Source organism: Sitophilus oryzae, unplaced genomic scaffold (assembly GCF_002938485.1).
Source record: "Sitophilus oryzae breed Bouriz unplaced genomic scaffold, Soryzae_2.0 scaffold_358_pilon_pilon, whole genome shotgun sequence".
NCBI lineage: Eukaryota > Metazoa > Arthropoda > Insecta > Coleoptera > Curculionidae > Sitophilus > Sitophilus oryzae.
In genome coordinates this window covers 865,967-889,030 of record NW_022146927.1, presented here as the reverse complement: position 1 = coordinate 889,030, position 23,064 = coordinate 865,967, and the positions used below count along the sequence as shown (strand labels likewise).

The 23,064-nt window shown below is 32.7% G+C and overlaps 3 protein-coding genes across 3 annotated transcripts; 1 reads left to right on the top strand and 2 right to left on the bottom strand.

Annotated features, from left to right (window-relative positions):
* The first annotated feature begins 197 nt into the window (after positions 1–197).
* Positions 198–10,270, top strand: LOC115884952 (sister chromatid cohesion protein PDS5 homolog B). Its single transcript, XM_030903671.1, has 18 exons — positions 198–425; positions 609–831; positions 891–1,029; positions 1,080–1,269; positions 3,367–3,906; positions 3,990–4,258; positions 4,308–4,452; positions 5,290–5,447; positions 5,739–5,942; positions 6,015–6,250; positions 6,369–6,646; positions 6,812–7,114; positions 7,175–7,307; positions 7,363–7,480; positions 7,552–7,692; positions 7,752–7,920; positions 8,214–8,504; positions 8,920–10,270. The coding sequence occupies exons 2-18, from the start codon at positions 621–623 to the stop codon at positions 9,034–9,036; spliced, it is 3,642 nt and encodes a 1,213-aa protein (XP_030759531.1). The 5' UTR covers positions 198–425; positions 609–620; the 3' UTR covers positions 9,037–10,270.
* Positions 10,271–12,312: 2,042 nt separating this feature from the next.
* LOC115884946 (integumentary mucin C.1-like) lies at positions 12,313–14,377 on the bottom strand. The gene is made up of 5 exons (XM_030903667.1): positions 14,246–14,377; positions 13,985–14,172; positions 12,863–13,116; positions 12,739–12,798; positions 12,313–12,556 (listed from the first exon to the last, which is right to left on the bottom strand). The coding sequence occupies exons 1-5, from the start codon at positions 14,276–14,278 to the stop codon at positions 12,375–12,377; spliced, it is 717 nt and encodes a 238-aa protein (XP_030759527.1). The 5' UTR covers positions 14,279–14,377; the 3' UTR covers positions 12,313–12,374.
* A 252-nt stretch (positions 14,378–14,629) lies between these two features.
* Positions 14,630–21,302, bottom strand: LOC115884819 (mucin-21-like). Its single transcript, XM_030903518.1, has 16 exons — positions 21,225–21,302; positions 20,976–21,163; positions 20,788–20,918; positions 20,524–20,674; positions 20,319–20,461; positions 20,024–20,174; positions 19,819–19,961; positions 19,524–19,674; positions 19,321–19,463; positions 19,026–19,176; positions 18,821–18,963; positions 18,526–18,676; positions 18,320–18,465; positions 17,919–18,069; positions 17,712–17,857; positions 14,630–14,637 (listed from the first exon to the last, which is right to left on the bottom strand). Exons 1-16 carry the CDS (start codon positions 21,255–21,257, stop codon positions 14,630–14,632), a joined length of 2,130 nt encoding a protein of 709 aa, XP_030759378.1. The 5' UTR covers positions 21,258–21,302.
* Between the last annotated feature and the right edge of the window lie 1,762 nt (positions 21,303–23,064).

The window sequence follows — 23,064 nt, the reverse complement described above, 5'->3', positions numbered from 1 at the left end:
ATGGAAGTATGGAGATATTTATTTTAAATTATTATTTATATGCTTTTTGGAGTTTAATTTCCTAATTAGATTCAATAATTAAGTGTAAAAACTGGCTTTATATCTGAAACACTTTAATTTTTATAGTTATTTTTATTACTTTTTTTAAGAAATCAAATTTCTAACTGTCGTTTGTCATATTGAATTCGTAACTAACTTCGTGCCATTGGTAACTGTCGACTTTTGGAGTGATGTTCGCGTCCCTGTTTTTTAGCGGAAAAATGTTAATTTTCTAGCAATATTGCCGCAACAAATAGAAAAACTTTTCGACAAATTTGATGGTGTTTTAGTGGCGAAAGACTCTGGTTTCGAACTGTACCGATTTGTGTCTTATCTGGACAGTCCTACCTCAACATTTCAAGCACTGTGTTACGTTTGATGCTCAGGTAAACGATGTAAAGTTTATCTATTGTATTCCTCGGATTTTTGGATGTTTTTACGCTACATTATCCACGAATCCGTTCTTAGAAGAGTAGTTACGATCTTTTAAATGGTTTGGCATTATTTCAACGGAATTTGAGGTGTACTATGATAGGATTGTTTTAGTTTGATTGTTTATTTAATTCTAGTAAGATTAAACTATGACGGAGATAGTGTATCCTCCCGGGTGCCGACCCATCAGCGATGATCAAGGGCCTGATGAACTAATAAGACGTTTAAAAACGTTAGCCCATACCCTGCAAGCGATGGGACAAGATGATGGGGCATACAAACAGTATGTACCTCTCAGTCTTCATCTAGCCGAAGAACAGTTCTTAGGACATCCATCTAAAGATGTACAGTTGCTTATAGGTATATATCCCTCTTTATACTTCTCCCTAATCGTATAATTCGGTTAATTTTGTTTTTAGCATGTTGTATAGCCGATGTATTACGAGTTTATGCTCCAGAGGCTCCCTATCAGGATCCCGAGCAAGTTAAAACTATTTTTCTCTTTCTAATCACGCAGTTGTCGGGTTTAAAAGATCCCAAAGATCCAGCATTCAAAAGGTACTGATTAAAAGTGAATTAATATAATTTATAACTGTTTTTGTTTGTAGATATTTTTATCTATTAGAGAATTTAGCTTATGTCAAGTCGTTTAACATGTGTTTCGACTTGCAAGACTGTCAGGAAATATTCTGTGCGCTGTTTGGTTTGATGTTTGACATAGTCAATGATGAACACTCGGGTAGAGTGAAGAGTTTCATGTTGGATGTTCTATGTCCACTGATTACGGAAAGTGACATGGTAAGTTATTATATTATTTTTGTTATCAGGGTTTGAAAGTATCATGATATTTATATACCTAAATATATCACATGATATACAGGGTGTCCCAGGCTGAGTGTCCGTTAGAAGTTTCTAGGGAACTACAATAGCCAGATCGGAGATTTTTTGAACATCATTGTCTCACAATGAGATCTGTGAATTAAAAATATTTTCAATATGGCGCCACTTCCGGAAATACTTCTTATTTTAAATGGATACCCCCTATACTTAAATTCTCTGTAAAATTTTATGCAACATAATAGTATAACATTAACTTTTTTTGGGAGAAAAGATATTTAAAATTTTTGGAGGAAAAAAACCGCCTGTCAAAAAAAATGTCTATAGCAAAACGTCAAATTTAGTGATTACCACAGCCACTGTGACATAAAGAGAAGACATGTGGCTATCTATTTCAAACTTTGAATAAGAAGACTAAGGAAGGAACATATCAAAAATCTTAGGTCCACCGCGATGGGCCTCAAATATGGCCGACTTAAATTCCAGTTTATCAGTGCCGTTCTAATTTTATTTAAAAAATATAAAACTATGATGTAGGGTAGACGTGGAGTAGACTCAATATGTTGTTTTATTTGACGTTGTGAATAAATGTTGGTAGTTATTAAAATTGTTACAAAAATATATAATTCTAATAAAAATAGATAAGTTATAATAATTATTTATTAACACAAACATCCGATAAGCTACTGAAGCAGGTAAATCTGGTAAATCAAATTGACGTCAATTATCTAAATTCTTTGACATCTAATCTTTGACAAGTAGTAAATAAAAGCAAAAATGCAAGAAAAAATATATAATTAGTTAATTTAAGTGAATTTCATTTATCGCCAAAAATAATCAAGCTACAAAAAAAAATTCATGAGGAAAAGTTGCTTGTCCATTTATTATGAACAACTTTCATACGGGTCAATTTGCTGTAAAACAAACTTTTTGAAAACCACCCCAAAGGGTTCATGAAACGGCCGCTAAGTCCGGAAATAATAGACTTATAAAAAAATTCATTAGGCGAACTTATAGAGAATGTTCTTATGTACAATTTGCGTCTAATTATTTTGTTGTAGTACAGTTTTAAAAAAACCACCCCTATTGTTCAAAAACCGCAAGGGAAAAATTTCCGGTTTTGTTAATTTTACACTCAGAAGACAGTCGCTGACAAACTCTGAAAAAATCAGCTTGCCCGTAATTTTTTTATTTTAACTCTCTATACGGCGATACAATTTTACTGGATTAAGTTAATGTTAGGTATAGAGAGTTTAATATCAAAATTCATAAAACTTTACAGAGAATATAAGTATGTAATAAAATAAAGGGGTACCCATTTAAAATAAAAAAAGTTGCTGTCAACAAGTGTCGTCAAATTGAAAATATTTTTAATCGATATATCTCATTGTGAAACAATAATGTGCAAAAAATCTCCGATCTAGATATTATAGTTGTCTAGAAACTTCTAACGCACGCTCAGTCTGGGACATCCTGTATATATATTATTTTAAATTTTATTATTTGGTAAAATTAGTATTGTTTTTACGTATAAATTATATTTTATCTTTAATTAAAATGAAAAAGAAATAACGTTTAAAGTACACTACACAGACTATTACATTATTTTATTAACTTTGATATGGGTATACATATCTTCATATTTATTACTATCAGTTACACTAACTTTAGAACCTTCTGATATGGCTGGTTCCCCAGGAAAACATATTTAATTTATCAAATAGAAATTATAGAATTTATCGGATATACAGGGTGTTTCAGAAGCATGTTCTTTGAAACCCCTTGTGTGAGAATATAACTTGGGATATTTTTGACAGATCTCTACAGAAGATCTCTGTTACGTTTGTTTGGCCCAGACCAGATTATTTTTAATTTTTGTCAAATTTAGTATTTTTGTCTCTCATAATTCAAAAACAAATTCATATAAAAACTATTAAAACAAACAGTTTGATTCATTTTAAGGCGTTCCTTAAAAAGTTTAAAATACATTTTTTTGTCAAATAAAATTGGGAAAACTTATTCATAATCTTTAAACTTTCGCACTCTTTTTTTTTCTAGGTTGGTAATGATCTCTTGGACTTAATCCTAATGAACATAGTAGAACCAAACAAATCTCAGCAAAAAAACGCTTATTTCCTTGCCAAAGAGTTGATAGTGAAAACATCAGAAACTTTAGAGCCTTACATACAAGCTTTCTTCAATCAAGTAGTGATTCTAGGCAAGGAAGACCAGAATCTGAAGATTGCAGGCAAAGTATATGACCTGATCTACGAACTGAACCATATTTGTCCCCAAATTTTGGTTGCCGTGTTGCCACAATTGGAGTGCAAGCTAAAAAGTTCCCAAGAGAACGAAAGATTGGCTGCTGTAGCTTTGCTGGCTAAGATGTTTAGTGAGAAGGACTCAGACTTGCCTCGGAAGCATGGACCTTTGTGGAGAGCGTTTTTAGGAAGATTTAATGATATTTCTGTGACTATAAGAACAAAATGCGTACAGTATTCTATGCATTTCCTCTTGAACCATCCCGATTTGCGTAAAGATATTACAGAAACTCTGAAAATGAGACAGCATGACTCTGACGAGAATGTTAGATATCAGGTAAGAATTGTTAGGGGTCCTGTGAATAGAAAAAAAATTATATATTAATTTTTTTTTAAATATTTTATTTGTATTATTACTAGGTGGTTATGTCGATTGTAACAACTGCCAGGAACGATTTTCAAGTAGTCTCAGACTCTGAAGATCTACTAGAATTTGTTAAAGAACGAACCTTGGATAAAAAATTCAAAATTCGCAAAGAAGCAATGTCAGGCTTGGCTTTGATTTATAAAAAACATCTCAGCGATCCCGACGTGCCCAATGCGACAAAAAAAGCTGTTACATGGATCAAAGATAAGATTTTACATGGATATTACATGGCAGGCATGGAAGATAGGCTCCTAGTTGAAAGGTTTTTATATTATTTTTTTAAGGGATTTTTTTTTAAAAGTTTTTTCTAGGTTGCTCAATACATGTTTGGTACCATATCAGCTATCGCCTGCAGAAAGAATGAAAAAACTGTACCATTTGTTGGGTACTGTTGATGAGCATGCCACAAAAGCGTTTATGGAGCTTCAGAAAAATCAGTTGTGCGTCAGAAAATTGGTAAGTAAAAGAAAAAATATTGTTTTTTTTTATGTTATTTTGATTCACAAAGATTCCATTGCTTACAGTCTTGTCTACACATAAAGTTTTATCTGTCAGGTAAGACGAATTTAAATTTGTGACTTTTTAAAAATATAATAAAATATCAATATTCCATGGGTATATTTATAAATAAGGTCTAAATTATAAGAAAATGCATTTTCTACGAAAACTTGAAGAGACAGGTTAAAAATGCAATAATACAATTCGATAGACAATTAAATTGTGCATCTGATTCACGTAAAATATACAGGGTGTTCTATTTAAATTTTAACAAGTTATTGTCGTTTAAAGGTAGTAATTATTTTAAATAAATTTTTAGACATTCTTTATAAGTTAGCTTTAGTTTTATTATTGCAACACAATATTTAGTAAATAAGAAAACTTCAGTACAATATTTGGTTTTAAAAACTTAAATACGCCTAGAAAAATGAATCATTAAAATTGTTAATGCATTTTCACAAAATCGTAAATATTTAATAAACGGTAAGATTAAAGTGCGGTAAACCTTAATCAAATTTACCTTTATTTTAATCGTAGAAACTAAACATGTAATAATATACAGGGTGTTTTATTTGATAAAACACCCTGTATTTTTTATTTATTTGGGACACTCTGTACCTTTTGCAGATAATTTTAAATTGTAACTTTAGTAGTCCTCCAACGATCCTATCACTCACAATATCTAAAAATCTGTTTGGTTTACGTTTTTTTGGTAAACGTTATGTGTAGGCGAAGCTTTAATAACACTTTTTTTCTGGCAATGAAGTAATATCTTTTTTTTCTGGAAAATCACAGGTTTTGGAATGGCTAGAACTGCATAGAAAAGCTATCGTTAACCCAAACCAGCCAGAAATACAAAGGGAAATATCTAACAAACTACAAGCGTTATCTAGGTGTTTGCCCGAACCAGTCAAGGCCCTTGAATTTTTGACCAAATTCAGCTTCCATTTGAAGTAAGTAACTATAGAGAAACCAATAAAAGTAGTCGTGCACGTCTAAGACATCCTAACGTAACTCTTACCAAATTGTGTTTAAAACTGAAGTGAAAAATCGGTTATAAAATTACAAAGTTTCACACTTGTCAAAAGTCAAAGTAAAAAAAAGTAGCCGTGGCAACATTGCGAGGTGCATTCGTCAAATATTTTCATCACGTGCACGACTCATACTTTTATCGATCTTCCTATATTTTTTGAAAACGTCTAATTCCAAAAAATAACGTTAATTTTTATTTTAAATAACCAAAGAAAGGATCCAGAGTTGTTGGAAAAATTCGAGACAGTTACCAGGCCGTCAGTTGGCTGCAAGGAATGTTCAGAAGCTACTGCAGCTGTTTTGAAGAAGCTAGGATCGCCTGTCATGACCAATCTGTATTACAATATGGTTAAAATGCTTTTGGAGAGGATCAGCTCAGTTATGATCGATCACGAAGCTTTAGGAATATTGATCAGGTAGGAAAATGACATATGTTTTACTACTATTACGGTATTTTTGAACTACTGTCGCTCTTATTTTGCCAACAGATACGTGGAAGATTGTTTAAGAGGAGGAAACTCGATAGAAGAAATTGGTTTGCATCCAGCCACTGCTGGAGACCGAGGTTTGAAACTCCTGGTCATGCTGAGTGTGGTGTTTCCCTCCCATTTCCATCATTCGGACATTTTGGAGGATCTTATGGATCTGTTGCGTCTGGACGATCAAAACGTAGCGCCGTTGGTTTTGAACGTGCTCACTTTCCTGGGCAAATACAAGTGTTTATGTAAGTACATTCGAACTACTTCGGAAATTAGACCGTTTAACCGCTAGACACGTTTTTTATAGTTGTTCGTTTGAACTACTCCCGGTACGTTTGAACTAATCTTTATATTTTTTTCCAGACGACCAATTTCCCCATCTGATGAATAACTTAGCTCCCATTTGCAAGGAACTGGCCTGTACAGGCACGCCCAAACAAGCCAAGGGTGCCATTCATTGTATCCACAAAAATATGCCTCCCTTACACGACGAACTATTTGCTCAGATCCTGGAATCAATAAAGGAGAATCTGATACCTGAATCACCTCATTACAGAACGGCTATAGTATCACTGGGCCACATAGCTTTCACATTTCCGGAAAAGTACAAAGTACCTATCAAAAATATCGTTTCTAGAAAGGTAAGAACCGTTTTAAAGTTTGAGTCGTTTGAACTACTTACATTTTTCGGCGTTTATTGACTTATTTTTTATTTCTGAAAATAATCCATCAAGTATATACAGGCTAAGGCCTCTTTAAAGTTGGGTCATTTGAACTACTCTCATTTTTGATGATTTTACCCACAGATCGTTAAAGAATTGTTAGTAAAAGACGCAAGGGAGAGCAAGGAACCCATTTACGGTATCAGCGACAGCGACTCCTGGTGTCCAGAGGAAAAACTGCCAGAAGACACTAGGTGTAAAGTGGAGGGACTCAAGGCCATGGCCAGATGGTTGCTGGGACTGAAACAGGACACTGCCTCAGCACAGAAAACTTTCAGAATGCTGAACGCGTTCATTTTACATAAAGGAGATTTATTGCAAAGCGGTAGACTGTCTAAGGCCGAGATGTCGTGGCTAAGGCTAGCCGCAGGTTGTGCTATGTTAAAGGTAGGTATTTTGTGCTAAAATATAAAGATATTTTGAGAGTTTTTTTCTTCTTTTTGGCAGGTTTGTGAACAGAAAGGTGTAGGTGACCAATACACAGCGGAACAATTTTATAATTTGTCTCAGTTGATGTGCGACGAGGTGAAACAAGTACGAGAAATCTTCGCTACAAAACTACACAAAGGATTGAATAAAGGTAACCCCGAGTGGTAGTTCAAATGAACCGTTTTGTTAAAATGTTTTTTTTTTAGGTTTGCCCAGTAAGTGCCTTCCCCTAGATTTTATGGGATATTACGCCCTAGCAGGTAGAGAACCAGAAAACAGATTGAGAACCATCATTAAGAATTATATGATCAATGATATAAACAGGTAAAAATTCGGTTATTAATTACTATATTTTAAGCAGGGGGCTATTTTTAATTAAAACATATTTTTTTTAGGAGAAGAGACTATGTAAAAACAATAACGATGGGAGGTAATAACTCAGATAGTAGGGCTATGTCACAGCTACCACATATTTTACCTGATTACATGTTGGTTTTTGCCATACCGGTATTAGCACACGAACCAAGACTCACAAGGTATGATAAAAAAAACTGTAAATTTTTTTGTTAAAATACTTATAACTATTTTTTTCTAGGTGGGACAATCTATCTGAATTGACAATAGCACAGCAGTGTCTCTGGTTTATTTTGGAGCCCCTGGTGACGAAAAACGATTACTTCAGTTACGGATTTTACAAAACGCTGATAGAGAAGATGAAAAACCACAAAGACGCCGTCAGACCCGACGACGATCATTTGAACTACGTAAGTCGATCTGATCGCTTGAACTACTTGCTAAAAGACTACATTTTTTTAAAGTTTTAAGTAACGATATTTTAACTTTTTACAGGAGTTGTAGGTCTGTTAAATTTAAATCTAAATTACACGATTTTTTAATTTGTTTATTTGAACTACTTATTAGCAGTACATTGTTTGGTACAGGTTTTTGATATGTATAAATAAATATGTTACTAAACAGACCCTTCAAGAAATTTAAGGAGAAACTGAGATGTTTATTCGAACTACTTTTTAAAAAGCGCCATTTTGACTCCTTACAGAAATTGTGGGCCTTGTGCGATCTGACCACAGGCCTCCTCCTCACCAAATCCACCAGCTACGAGCTGAAAGACTTCCCCAGCGAGACCAGGGTGCCCACCATGCTCTTCGTGCCCCAAAAGAACTTCCAAAACAACCGAGTGTTCCTACCCCCCGAGCTCCAGTACCAGCCCAACAAGAAACAGACTCTCACTTTGAGCATGCTCAATAACGAGAACAAGGAGAAACCGAAAAAGCCCAAGTTCATCCAGAAAGTGGTGGAAGGTTGCGGACCGTTGGGAACGGACGTACATGTATGTTTGAACTATTCGATATAGAAACGACGCGTTTTAATTTCATGTTGCCAAACACATTTTTCCAGAATTTTATGGCAAAAACGAGGATATTTATTCGAACTATTTTTTAAAGTAACATTAAAATTTATATCTAGCCAATACGCGATTTTTTTAATTTGTTTATTTGACCTACTTCCTAGTTAAAAATATATTTTTTGGTTTTTAAGTATATTATTTCTAACACTTTTCAAGAAGTTTAAGGCAAAAACAGGGATGTTCATTCGGACTACTTTTTAAAATGACCTTATTTTATCTTTACAGAATTTGTGGACCAGTAAAATTTAAATATAGCCAATAGAGGTTTTTTTTAATTTGTTCATTTGAACTACTTCCTTGTTACGAGTATATTTTTGATTTTTTGTTGTTTTTTAAGCCTTCCGAAGCGTCAGACACGAAAATCCACGTCCCCGGACTAGAGGTTAACGAAGAGGACGAGCCTCCCGCCAAAAGATTGAGGGAACGAATCAGAAACGACGACGACGAGAAGTGATACTGTGTGAGTTTGAGTTAGGGTTTAAACGAACTACTTTTAGATCTCCTCCGGTAGAAAGGAACTAATTCAACCTTTTATTTATGTAATTTTTTTGAAAAAAAAACACGACGGTTTTGTATTTATTTTCTTCTCTGTATTTTTATTACTAGACGTTTTAAGTTAATTTTTCTTTTCGTCTATATACTTTTTACTTGTATATGTTTTTTTGAGACGTTATTTTTTTAGATAAATGTGAGGTTAGTTCCGGCCTGTGTGGACAGACAGTTGTTCTAGGTTCCTGTAAAGAGTCTTTTTTTGTTTTTTATTTCTTTACAATAATTATTATTATTGTCTTAGTACGTTTAAGATATATATGATGAAAAGTTATTTTTCTATAATATAAAGACGCGTTAGGATGTGTGTTTTCAGGCTGGCCTGTTAAGTTTGGTTCTTCTTGGACAGTGTGTTTCAGAAATCTTGGGCTAGATTTTTTTTGTCTTTGAAGTATCAGAAATAAATATTAAAAAATAGTGCTGCGATGTAATTTTTTTTTGTTTGGGTCTATCACTTTTTTTCTAAGTAAAAATCACAAATAATATATTGAAATGAATTTACTGTAATCTGTAATAATAAAAAAAAGTGTTTAATAGATGGGGGGGGGGCACGCCTATGAGTTTATTTTGGCTATAAAAAATTGTTGAAATTTTATATTTATTTGTACATTTTCGGGGAAATTTTTAAAACTTTTTAGTGCCGCAGGTTTGTTCTCTTGAAATTTCTCGATGGTATATCGAAGCCTTGCGATGTTGCCACTTCCTGTATTACCCATATATGATGCATATTTGTGTGTTTACATCAGTTCTGTAGAACCAGTTAAAACATTTGCAATTACTTAAGAATTTTTTTTACAAAATCTGATAGACCTGTATTGAAATAAGTTGACGTTTACACTATCTAAGTTTTCCAATGACTGTCATACTATACAGAGGACGTTCTTATAAGTGACCGTGTACATAATATAAATAAAGCATGTCCTATAACGAGTCCATAAGCCGCCAAGAGTTTTATTTTGCGTTGGTTTTCCCTTTATATGGCCTGAGACACGGAACAGCAGTGAACAGTAACATTTTTGGGAAAGATTATAAGCTAGGTATACTTTTTCTACTATGAATAAATTAATAAAACTGTACAAAATAATGTATTTTTAATTTTTAAGAAGTAACGATTACAATAAAGACTTTTGTTTATTGCATTGTATTGTGTTTTTAATTTATGTATCTATCAAAATTTTAATTTTTTATTCTCCATCTAGCAAAGGAATGATATACACAGTGTTCCATTAAAAAAACAAAGAAAAGGTAAGTATTTGATATTTTAGAAAGTTTAGCATATAATTATGAACGCCCTGTATAGTTTAAGAATACGATATTTATAGCAAAATAAGTACAGACCAACTATAGTAAATACCTAGTACAGTTTTGATTTCAGGACATTTTGTGTATTTCTAATAATTTTTTTTAAAAAAGCTGATTTTTTTATTCATTAGTATTTCTGAAACTATCAAAACATATTTAATAATATCTTAGGATTATGTAAAGTGATCAGAAAGGGAGCCAAAAATGCAATAATATACAAGATGTTCTATTTAAAAAAAAACATCCCGATTCACTCACTTTTTTGACCCACCCTGTAGAAGTTAAAATATTGTCCTAAAAAACGCCCTGCTTTAGGTGTGAACTTACACAAAATTTTAAATTTTAAAAAGTTTTTTTATTGTAGGAGCTACAGATGCCCGACGCACTATTGCCGAACCCTGTATACGCACGATTACAATTTCGAGCGGTTTTGAGCGTTCTTTTAATTCGCGCGTATTATAATTACTGTGAGAGAAGCCTAAATAAAAATAGCGGTAACTATCGATATATCGGAGAAAAAGCCCATTCCTAGTCTTTCCTTCTCACAGCGCGCTTGAGAAATTTTCAAAAGTTGGCCATGGATAACTTTTCCTGTCAAAACAACAGAAAAAAAAACACGGTCTAAAGACAGAAAAATGTATCTTTCTTGTTTTGTTGATAAGTTTTACAAAATATTCGTATTATTTTGTGTATTTTTATGTTTAAATACGTGACATTTTATACCGTGCGTTTATTTAAAAAGTGCTCTCACTTGTGCTAATGGAACTTTTGTATTGGGATTTGGGATGTATTATTTCTCTGGAATTTAACGTAAGTACTATCGGTTTTTTTTTGTATGATTTTATGAGCGTTTTTTTAATTTTTATTCTCTATGAATTTTGTCCACCGCCGAAGAACTTTAATACATATATAATATGATCCTTATATTATTAATCTTGTTCTATATATTGATGTATACAGGGTGTTTATAAAAACATGTGCCATCTCTCGTGGGGAGGATTCCTCACGTAAATCTAAGATTTATTTTTAACCAACATAGGCACGACTCTGCTTTGTTTCGTAGCTAGCTATCAAATGGTACCACCATGTTTCAAACGTATCAGTCCTTAAAAAAGCAAGCTGCGAGAGCGCTAAAGTCATGATTACTAAATCTCGCTTAAGATGGGCTGGCCACGTATGCAGGATGCAGAAAAAAATATCTTTGCCCTGACCCGGATTCGAACTGTGAATCATCGGTTCGTGGTCGGAAACTCTACGTACTGCGCTATGGAGACATGTTCGATTTATATTCAGTACTAGAATTTATAGGACTAAATTAATAAAAAATATAGGATCTTCTTCCGATGTGCAGTAGTGAACGCAACGGGTATCGGCAGCTAGACAGGCCGCATGCTGTTCCAAAGAGCATAGTAAAAGATATATCAAAGAGCGTCTTAAAATACTTTCTCGAAAACGTTGCTAGCTTTTAGACTATTTAATGCCGATTAAAAGTTGTAACTTGATATTCTGTCTATTTCGATTTTATTAATGAGATAAATACGCAATTTTATTAATCACAATTAATAAATTATTTATTTAATCTAATTTATTATTGAATTTTATTAAAATTTATAACACTGATCGTCAGTGCTACCAACAGCAAATAAGAAAAAACAATGGTGTTTTAGTTAATTACAATAGACCTATTTTTAAAAGTTTTAACATCCTGACATAACTTTAAAACGATACATTTCCTCTACATCCATGTTTATAAGATTTTTTTTATATATTTTTTGATGAGGAATTAATAATTAGTACTTATTTAACACTTTGGCTAGTTAATGACAAAAACTTGTAAAGGATGCTATTAGACTTGGATTAAGGCAAATTATCTATATAGTTATTTTGCTAATGTTCAAAATTCTTTATTTCAACAAATATCAGGCTTTATACAGTTTGTTTTTAGTATGTACAACTATCATCAGTCACGCAACTTTCAGTTGAACTGTCATACGATTCACCGGAAGTACAGTTTGCCGCTACCACATAGTAGTTCCATAGAGCCAAGTAACACTCGTAGTACTCGTAGCATTCATTGCCTGGCCATTTTTCCCCATCTGTGTCACAAGTTGAAGGAGCTGTCACTGTAGAAAAACAAAAAATAAAATAAGTTATTTTTATAGCACTCAGGAAGTACGTTAGATCCCATATTTATAACTTTTTTTTCGTAAACTTAAGAAACACCCTGTATAATAAACATTCCCCGGCCCTCTTTATCGTCCATTTTTACTCATACAGTATTTTTATTATTATTTTTCATTCAAACCTGTTGTTGTAGACGAAGTACTTGTAGATGTTGAACTCGTAGTACTACTTGTAGTAGATGCTAAAAAAATATTACATTTACAAATTAAATTGGGTAAAATTTACCTCATTTTTTTAGTACTTACAGTCAGTTGTAGATTCGGTTGTGCTTGTAGTACTAGGTGTGGTACTCGATGTCGTACTCGATTCTGTAGTTGACGTGGTTGTACTGGGAGTCGTACTAGTTGTTGAGGATTCTGTAGTTGATGTAGTACTGGCAGTAGTCGAACTTGTCGTACTCTCCGTTGTACTACTAGTTGTCGACGATGTAGTTGAGCTTTCCGTAGTACTGGTTGAAGTTGACTCGGTAGTACTGGTTGAAGTTGTCGTTGAAACACAACTAAAAATAAAATAAATATATTTTTAAATGTACGGGGTGGTCTGGAAATAGGTTTTGTCAGGAAATAGGTTTTCTCTGTTAAAACAGACCAATTTCGACCACCCTGGACATACCTAGTTATTGTGGTTATAGTCTATTCAACTAGAGATGATACACAGGGTGTCCTAATATTTCGTGGGCGTATAATAACTACTAAGTATTTTTGGAATCAAAATAAGGTCATTGGACATAATTTACCTCTATACAAAAGTGCTTCGTTTGTCCGCTAGAAGGCATCAAACTTTACAAAAAAACAACATTTGAATGCGATTTTGGGTGTCTATGTTTTGCCAAGTGCTTTAACATTTGACTTTCACAAAAATCAAGAAAAAAGAGTACTACTATATTATTATGTATCTCGTACTACTATATTATTATGTATTTATCCATTTATAAAATATTTATGAATAAAGTTTTATTTCTTTAAGTATTTTATTGTCATTTTAATCATATTTGAATCAAACACATTCATAAACAATCCATCCTTTGTGTTACGGCGTTATTGATCAAATAGGACAAGCAAAACTAGTATTAGACATTTTGAAATGCACCAAACTAGTTTTGCGCAATTCAAAATGCACAATACTAGTTTTGACTATTTTGTAATGCGCAATACCTAGTTCTGTGCATTTTTTCGGGCATTACCCGAATTCGAGTATTGTGCGTAACATATCCATTGAACTTATTTTGATTCCAAAAATACGTGGTAGTTCTATGTCCACGGAATATTGGGACACCCTGTATAAGGGAAGCTATCCCATAATATGAAATGATTGATTGAGCTGGAAATGATGATGGCTATTTTAAAAATATTTTTTTAAGTACTTACTTGTCAGTTCCATATGTCTCATCACAAACAGTACCATCTTCACAAGTTACCTCGTCTCCATAGACTTCGATGAATAGTACCCACCAGCAAGTCTGGTAAGTGGTTTCATTCAGACAGACAATGCCTTTGGATGCACATTCAGCTTTGGCAACTTGAAAAAGATTTGTACCACAAATAATAAAACATATCTAAGTTAATATAAAAGAAATAAAAACATTAAATAAAAAAGCTGTAAATATTTTTAGTTGGGGTTTTTCATACCAAGACTATGGGGAAGAGTTGTTTTAAAGCCATTTTTGTGAATACTACTGAAAAAATCTTTGCTAGAAATCCGAATTTTATATACAACAGTGCCTACTAAATCTGGTACTAACATTGACACAAAATTAATAATTTAAGCTCTAATTCTAATATTTTTTTGTGTTTTGTACAAATAATAAATATATAACGTTATCTTTTTCATATAAGTTAATGCCTAGTTTGGTTTGGTTATGAATATAGATACCTCTTCTCCTTGTTTTTGGAAAATTTTGTTAATTTTTTTACAAATAATATTGTTTAAATCTTTGTGGTTTCATTGTTACTGTTCTCGGAATATCACGCCACAAAATATTTTAATCAAAACTATTTATTTATTATTGTTATCTACGAAGCTATAAATACACTGTCAATCTCTTAGACATGTATAAAAAAGATAGACCCACCAGATGCATTGAATTGTTTTAGTCCGACACAAACCCTTTGTTTATTTACAGTTTTGTTTGACCACAGACTTAAGTTAAGAGTCCATTTCACTAGTCCGAAAAAGTAACAAAATAAGCGTTCGGCATTTAACGTTTTATCTAAAATTAGCTAGGTATTTTTACACAAATGAAGAGGGAAATTAAAGATAAAGGATTATACTATATCCGTATTGTAACACATTTTTAGACAACTTCTTTATTTTTAAGATTTTGATGGTCAAACGTCAACAAAATATTCCTTATGTTTCGACTAAATTTTCTCGAAAATAAAGACATAATTTAAAATTCCGTTACAATACGGGAATAGATTGAAGTTTTGTGATTACAGTGATATATAATTTATATGGTTTTGTAACAAATTGCTTGTTATTTTATGGCTAATGCTGAAGCTCTGCAAACCTGAATCAAGCCTTAATCGAAGCACGTGTGTTTGGAATTTTGGGTGTGGTTTAACACGACAGGATCGGGCTAAGCCTTAGGCAGATTTCTGAAATATAATATATATTTCCTTCGGCCACATACCCGCTTTACCCGACCCCTGAGAGCAACCCGAAAGTACAGCGTAATACACTCTTAATATATAATCCTTTTTTCAAGATTTGACACTTTCATGGGCGTAGTTGCAGTTTTTTTTATGACATACATACATACTGCCATTACTCGCTGACGAGTATTCGACACGCATCAAAAGATGGTCACGCAAGGCGTTTTCTTTCATGAGCTTTTCTGTGACTGAAAAGCCCGGTACGTGATGTTATTTGCCTACCGCACTCTGCATCGTGAACTGCTGCCGCGAACTGCATCTTCCTAATGATTCTGCGTGTTAATCCCCTTTAAGTTTTCTTGGAAAATGTCCTTGTACCTTTTGAGTTGTCCACCCGGCCTCCTCTTACCGTCTACAAGCTCACCGTAGAGCAGAGATTTTGGTATGCGGTTTTCTTGCATTCTGCATACGTGACCAGCCCATCTTAAGCGGGATTTTGTAACCATGACTTCAATACTCTCGCAGTTAGCTTTTTCAAGGACCGATACGTTTGAGACATGATGGAACCACCCGATTCTTAAGAGTTGTCTAAGGTGTCTCTGTTGCAAGTTGTTTAATGCCTTCATGTGTCGGCGGTACGGCACCCAGGCTTCGCTCCCATATAACATGGTGGGGATTATAATTGCTCGGTACACTGCCAGTTTCATTTTTGTACTCAAGTCATGATTGTAGAAAACCCTGTCTTTTAATTTCCAGAATGCTCTTGAGGCGCTGCTAATCCTGTGCTGAATTTCAGAGTCGATATTGGCCTTTTCCGAAATCAAACTGCCGAGGTAATTAAATTCCGCTACATATTCCAATAGTTCTTCTCCGATTTTTATAGCATTGTTATGATCTTCCGGGGAGTGCACATGATTTTGGTTTTGTCGATGTTTAGCTTCAGGCCCAAAGCCTCGTATGCCCAGGTATATGTGTTCAACATTTCTTGTAATTGTTGTAACGTGTTTGCAACTAGAGCGCAGTCATCAGCGTATTGAAGTTCTGTGCTGAATTTTGTACGTGTTTTTGCCCTCAGTCTTTTTATGTTGAACAGACCGCCGTCATATCTGTATCTAATGCCCAATCCTCTCTTCTGCAGTTTGCTGTCCACTATAATGGAGAGCGCTGCCATGAATATGTTGAATAGGAGAGGCGCTAAGACACATTCCTGCCTAACTCCTGTATTTGTCAGGAAGGGATCGGTCAGTGATCCATGATGTGACACTCTTGACTGGTTGTTGTTATGGAGGCTTTTACACACTGTAAGAAATTTGTTGGGTACTCCGAACTTTTTCATAACTGCCCAAAGTGCATCTCTGTTCACAGAGTCGAAGGCTTTTGTTAGATCGATGAATGCAACGTAAAGTTTAGACTGCTGCTCTTTTACTTTTTCCTGTAGTTGGCGGATGGAAAATATGGAGTCGCCGGTACCATGGTTGGTGCGAAAACCCGTTTGCGATTCTGGAAGGATTTTTTCTATATGTGGGTGAAGGCGATTTGACATAATTTTTGCAAGAATTTTTGAATTTCCGCAGTTTGATGCACTTCCTTTGTTCTTAAATATATTCACTATATTCGCGTTGCAAAAGTCCTGAGGCACCTCGCCGCTTTCCCATATGACATCGAAGAGAGCCTTAATATGACCAATAAGTCCTTTACTTGCATACTTATAGATTTCCGCCGGGATCGCGTCACAGCCAGCTGATTTGTTGTTTTTAAGCTGTTTTACGGATGCCATTATTTCCTGTTCTGTTATTAGAGTATCTAATACATCGAGGCTGTTATACTGAGGTATTGTGTTTAGTGCTTCCATATTCGGGTTGTTGGTTAAGGATATGACTGTAATGCTCTTTCCAGCGGTTTCTAATTTGCTCTTCCTCTTTTAGAAGTTCGCCATTTTGTGCCATGATTGGACAGCTTACTTTCTTGGTTGGGCCGTATACTTCTTTTACAGCCTCAAAGAATTTACCATAATCGTGATGCGTGGCGTACTATTGAATCTGAGTAGCCTTTTGTGACCACCAATCATCCTTTAATTGGCGCAGATTTCTTCGAAGCGTGTTGTTGGCTGCTTTAAAGTTGTCGACCAGCCTTGGATTGTGTGGATTTGCAGTGACTGCTTGATGTGCTCTATGCTTTTGTTCCAAGAAGGTCTGTAATATGAGGTTGATTTTCGTTAAACCCTTGTTTCTTTTTGTTGGACTTTCCCAGTACTGCTTCGCTAGTTTTATGAATCGCATCCCTTAATTGTGTCCAGCCTTGTGATGACAACAATAAAAAAAAATAGTCTCTCACGACGTCCAAGCACAGATTTTTTTATAAAACACAACTCGAAAAGAAATAAATATGCATTGAAATTTGAATTATTTTAATAAAAAGCATCGGAAAGCTTGTGAAAACATTATTTTGAATTTTGTATTAAATCTACTTGAAGATAAATAGAAGATATTATGTTTCTTACTTGTAGTACTTGATACAGTAGTGCTTGTAGTTGAAGGAGTGGTAGTACTAGTAGAAGAAGTAGTAGAAGATTCTGTTGTACTCAAAGAAGTACTGATTGTAGTACTTGAAGTAGTGCTATCTGTAGAGGAATTTCCTAAGACGCAACTGAAATGACATCATCAACATTTTTATTTAACTCATACAGTAAATGGATCATCGTAGATACTTATCAGTCCCATAAGTCTCATCACAGACAGTACCATCAGCACAATACTCCTCATCTCCATAAATTGCAATGAATAGTACCCACCAACATGTTTTATAAGTGGTCGCATTCACACAAAAGATTCCTTTTGAGGTACAGTGAGGTTCAGCATCTTTAAAAATATATTAAGATCACAAATTGTAAGAAAAAAATTAAATAATTTTAATATAAAAATTACTCAAGCTTGTAAAAGATAATTATAAATTTTATACTGAATTTATTTGAATTATTTTAATAAAAAGCATCAATTAATTGAAATTTGAATTATTTTAATAAAAAGCATCGGAAAGCTTGTGAAAACATTATTTTGAATTTTGTATTAAATCTACTTGAAGATAAATAGAAGATATTCTTTTTCTTACTTGTAGTAGTTGATACAGTAGTGCTTGTAGTTGAAGGAGTAGTGGTACTACTAGAAGAAGTAGTAGAAGATTCTGTTGTACTCAGAGTAGTGCTGGTGGTAGTACTTAAAGTAGTGCTACTAGTAGAAGAATTTCCTGAGACACAGCTGAAAAGATTGCAAACATTTTATCTTAACTCAATACAGTAAATATTTCATCTTAAGTACTTATCAGTGCCATAAGTCTCATCACAAACAGTACCATCAGCACAATATTCTTCATTTCCATAAACTGCAATGAATAGTACCCACCAACAAGTTTTATAAGTGGTCTCATTCACACAGTAGATTCCTTTGGATGTACAGTGAGCTTCAGCAGCTTTAAGAATATATTAAGAACAAAAACATTAAGAAAAAATTGAAATTATTTCAATAAAAAAACATAGATAAGTTTGTAAAAACATAATTTTAAATTTTATATTAAATCTACTTGAAAATAAGTAGAAGATATTTTGTTTCTTACTTGTAGTAGTTGATACAGTAGTGCTTGTAGTTGAAGGAGTAGTGGTAGCACTAGAAGAAGTAGTAGAAGATTCTGTTGTACTCAGAGTAGTACTGATTGTACTTGAAGTAGTACTACTAGTAGAAGAATTTTCTGAGACACAACTGAAATTATATCAAAATATTTTATCTAACTCAATACAGTAAATAGATCATCCTAAATATACTTATCAGTCCCATATGTCTCATCACAAACAGTACCATCAGCACAATATTCTTCATCTCCATAAACTGCAATGAATAGTACCCACCAACAAGTTTTATAAGTGGTCTCATTCACACAGTAGATTCCTTTGGATGTACAGTGAGCTTCAGCAGCTTTAAGAATATATTAAGAACAAAAACATTAAGAAAAAATTGAAATTATTTCAATAAAAAAACATTGATAAGTTTGTAAAAACATAATTTTAAATTTTATATTAAATCTACTTGAAAATAAGTAGAAGATATTTTGTTTCTTACTTGTAGTAGTTGATACAGTAGTGCTTGTAGTTGAAGGAGTAGTGGTAGTACTAGAAGAAGTAGTAGAAGATTCTGTTGTACTCAGAGTAGTACTGATTGTACTTGAAGTAGTACTACTAGTAGAAGAATTTCCTGAGACACAGCTGAAAAGATTGCAAACATTTTATCTTAACTCAATACAGTAAATACTTCATCTTAAGTACTTATCAGTGCCATAAGTCTCATCACAAACAGTACCATCGGCACAATATTCTTCATCTCCATAAACTGCAATGAATAGTACCCACCAACAAGTTTTATAAGTGGTCTCATTCACACAGTAGATTCCTTTGGACGTACAGTGAGCTTCAGCACCTTTAAGAATATATTAAGAACAAAAACATTAAGAAAAAATTGAAATTATTTCAATAAAAAAACATTGATAAGTTTGTAAAAACATAATTTCAAATTTTATATTAAATCTACTTGAAAATAAGTAGAAGAAATTTTGTTTCTTACTTGTAGTAGTTGATACAGTAGTGCTTGTAGTTGAAGGAGTAGTGGTAGTACTAGAAGAAGTAGTAGAAGATTCTGTTGTACTCAGAGTAGTACTGATTGTACTTGAAGTAGTACTACTAGTAGAAGAATTTTCTGAGACACAACTGAAATTATATCAAAATATTTTATCTAACTCAATACAGTAAATAGATCATCCTAAATATACTTATCAGTCCCATAAGTCTCATCACAAACAGTACCATCAGCACAATATTCTTCATCTCCATAAAATGCAATGAATAGTACCCACCAACAAGTTTTATAAGTGGTCTCATTCACACAGTAGATTCCTTTGGATGTACAGTGAGCTTCAGCAGCTTTAAGAATATATTAAGAACAAAAACATTAAGAAAAAATTGAAATTATTTCAATAAAAAAACATTGATAAGTTTGTAAAAACATAATTTTAAATTTTATATTAAATCTGCTTGAAAATAAGTAGAAGAAATTTTGTTTCTTACTTGTAGTAGTTGATACAGTAGTGCTTGTAGTTGAAGGAGTAGTGGTAGTACTAGAAGAAGTAGTAGAAGATTCTGTTGTACTCAGAGTAGTACTGATTGTACTTGAAGTAGTACTACTAGTAGAAGAATTTTCTGAGACACAACTGAAATTATATCAAAATATTTTATCTAACTCAATACAGTAAATAGATCATCCTAAATATACTTATCAGTCCCATATGTCTCATCACAAACAGTACCATCAGCACAAGACTCTTCATCTCCATAAACTGCAATGAATAGTACCCACCAACAAGTTTTATAAGTAGTCTCATTCACACAGTAGATTCCTTTTGATGTACAGTGAGCTTCGGCAGCTTTAAAAATATATTAATTTAACAAATATTAATAAAATCTAAAAAAATAATAAAAAAACATATTTTATATTAAATTTATTTGAAAAAAATTGTATATATTATGTTTATTTTACTTGTAGTAGTTAATACAGTAGTGCTTGTAGTTGAAGGAGTGGTAGTACTAGTAGAAGAAGAAGTAGATTCTGTAGTACTTGTTGCAGACTCTGTTGTAGTCGTACTAGTGGTAGAAGAAGTTGAAATACAACTATAATTAAAATAAACTTCCTTAACTCTCAAGACCAGTAAATCATGAAATCTTTACTTCTCAGTGTCAACCGATTCATCACAAATAGTACCATAATCACAAGATACTACATCTCCATTAATTTGAATAAATAAAAACCACCAACAACTCTGGTAGGCTGTTTCGTTTACACAATATATTCCTTTAGATGCACATTCAGCCTGAGCTTCTTTAAAAATCAGACCACCACAAAAGATAAACACGATCTGAATGAGTTTAATAATAAACTTAGTGAGTTATGATGAAAGTTAGTGTTTAAAAACTCACCAAGAGTACCGGAGTGAAGATTTTCGAAGCCATTTCGGTGACAAAATTTAAAATGAATTGCACAGAAGATAATGTAATGTTAAGGAAACATATAGAGCAGGGTCTTATTTTTTAACTTTATTCAAATACTGTTATCGTTTTTAAAGAAAGATATAGATACAGGGTGTTCTTTGATCTTCGTATTCTGCTGGTGTCTTAAAATATACGCAGTGAGTTCAAGATATGTGTATACAATACAGGGTTGTTCACCACATACGTCACGGAGTACTGTAGCTAAACGATTAGATTTTTACAAATTGTAAGTTTTGGGTTCGTTGAAGGACTATTAGAGCTACAATTTAAAAATATTTTTACAAGATACAGAGTGTCCCAAATAAATAAAAAATATCAAAGTTGTATTTTTTTAAATGGAACACCCTGTATATTATTGCATTTTTAGTTTCTACGATTAAAATAAAGGTAAATTTGATTAAGGTTTATTACACTTAAACCTTACGGTTTTTGAAATATTTTCAATTTTACGAAATTGCAGTATAAATTTTAAGGCTTCATTTCTCCGAGGATATCAAAGTTTTTAATACTAAATATTTCCTGAAGTTTATTTATTGATCAGTTATTGTGTTGCAATAATAAAAATTATACTACCTTATACAGAGTGTCTAAAAATTTATTTTAAATAATTACTAGCTTTAAACGGCAATAACTTATTTACTTTAAATAGAACACCCTGTATATTTTATGAGAATCAAATGCACAATTTAATTGTCTATCAAATTGTATTATACCATTTCTTACCTATACCTTCAAGTTTTCGTAGAAAATGCATTTTCTTATAATTTAGACCTCATTTATCAATATACCCATGGAATATTGACATTTTAGATTGTTTTTATAACAACAAATGTACAAAATGCACAGACTAGTAATATTATCGTTTTTACTAAAACGATAATATTACTAGCCCATTTGTATGCTAAAAGAAAACTATTTAAATCTTTATAAAAGAGTATGCCATTAATTAAATATACCACCAGTATTTCCGCCCAAATACTAATTAACTACATACTTAATTGTGTTCGTTAATAAATTATTCTAAATAAATGTGGATTTGAATCAAAAATCAATATAATAATAAGTTATGAAAATGAACGTCTCTGTTGTTATAAATAAGCATTTGTCAACAAATTAAATATAATTTTTAAGGTGTTACTTTTTACCACACTGTCTAATACACATACATAATTCAGTTTTTTAGTATTTGGAGCAATTATTATTAATCAACGCAAACAGTCAATTAATGTAGTTTGAATACTGAAATCATATTAATTGGTCCTCTTTAACAAATATTTAAACAGTTTTTTTTTATTTTTTTAATGAAATAAACGAACTATATCGACAATATTAGTATCTGTACTCTTTAAAAATTTGGTACATCTTTAAAAATAATCTAAAATGTCAGTATTCCATGGGTATATTGATAAATGAGTTCTAAATTACAAGAAAATGCATTTTCTACGGAAACTTGAAGAGATAGGTAAAAAATGGTATAATACAATTTGATAGACAATTAAATTGTGCATCTGATTCGCATAAAATATACAGGGTGTTCCATTTAAATTAAACAAGTTATTGCCGTTTAAAGCTAGTAATTATTTAAAATAAATTTTTAGACACTCTGTATAAGGTAGTAAAGTTTTATTATTGCAATACAATAACTGATCAATAAATACATTTCAGTAAATATTTAGTATTAAAAACTTTGATAGCCTCGGAGAAATGAAGGCTTAAAATTTATACTGCAATTTCACAAAATTGAAGATATTTCAAAAACGGTAAGATT

Bases quoted from the DNA above. Each gene is read 5' to 3' on its own strand.
- LOC115884819 (XM_030903518.1), bottom strand. From the start codon at position 21,257: ATGGCTTCGAAAATCTTCACTCCGGTACTCTTG. The intron at 20,462-20,523 runs GTATATTTAGGA...ATATAATTTCAG, and splicing joins GAGACATATGGGACTGATAA to TTGTGTCTCAGAAAATTCTT. The intron at 19,962-20,023 runs GTATATTTAGGA...ATATAATTTCAG, and splicing joins GAGACTTATGGGACTGATAA to TTGTGTCTCAGAAAATTCTT.
- LOC115884946 (XM_030903667.1), bottom strand. From the start codon at position 14,278: ATGGCTTTAAAACAACTCTTCCCCATAGTCTTG. The intron at 12,799-12,862 runs GTAAGTACTAAA...ATATTTTTTTAG, and splicing joins AACCGAATCTACAACTGACT to CATCTACTACAAGTAGTACT. The intron at 12,557-12,738 runs GTTTGAATGAAA...GTTTTTCTACAG, and splicing joins TACTTCGTCTACAACAACAG to TGACAGCTCCTTCAACTTGT.
- LOC115884952 (XM_030903671.1), top strand. From the start codon at position 621: ATGACGGAGATAGTGTATCCTCCCGGGTGCCGACCCATCAGCGATGAT. The intron at 5,943-6,014 runs GTAGGAAAATGA...TTTTGCCAACAG, and splicing joins GCTTTAGGAATATTGATCAG to ATACGTGGAAGATTGTTTAA. The intron at 6,647-6,811 runs GTAAGAACCGTT...TTTTACCCACAG, and splicing joins AAAATATCGTTTCTAGAAAG to ATCGTTAAAGAATTGTTAGT.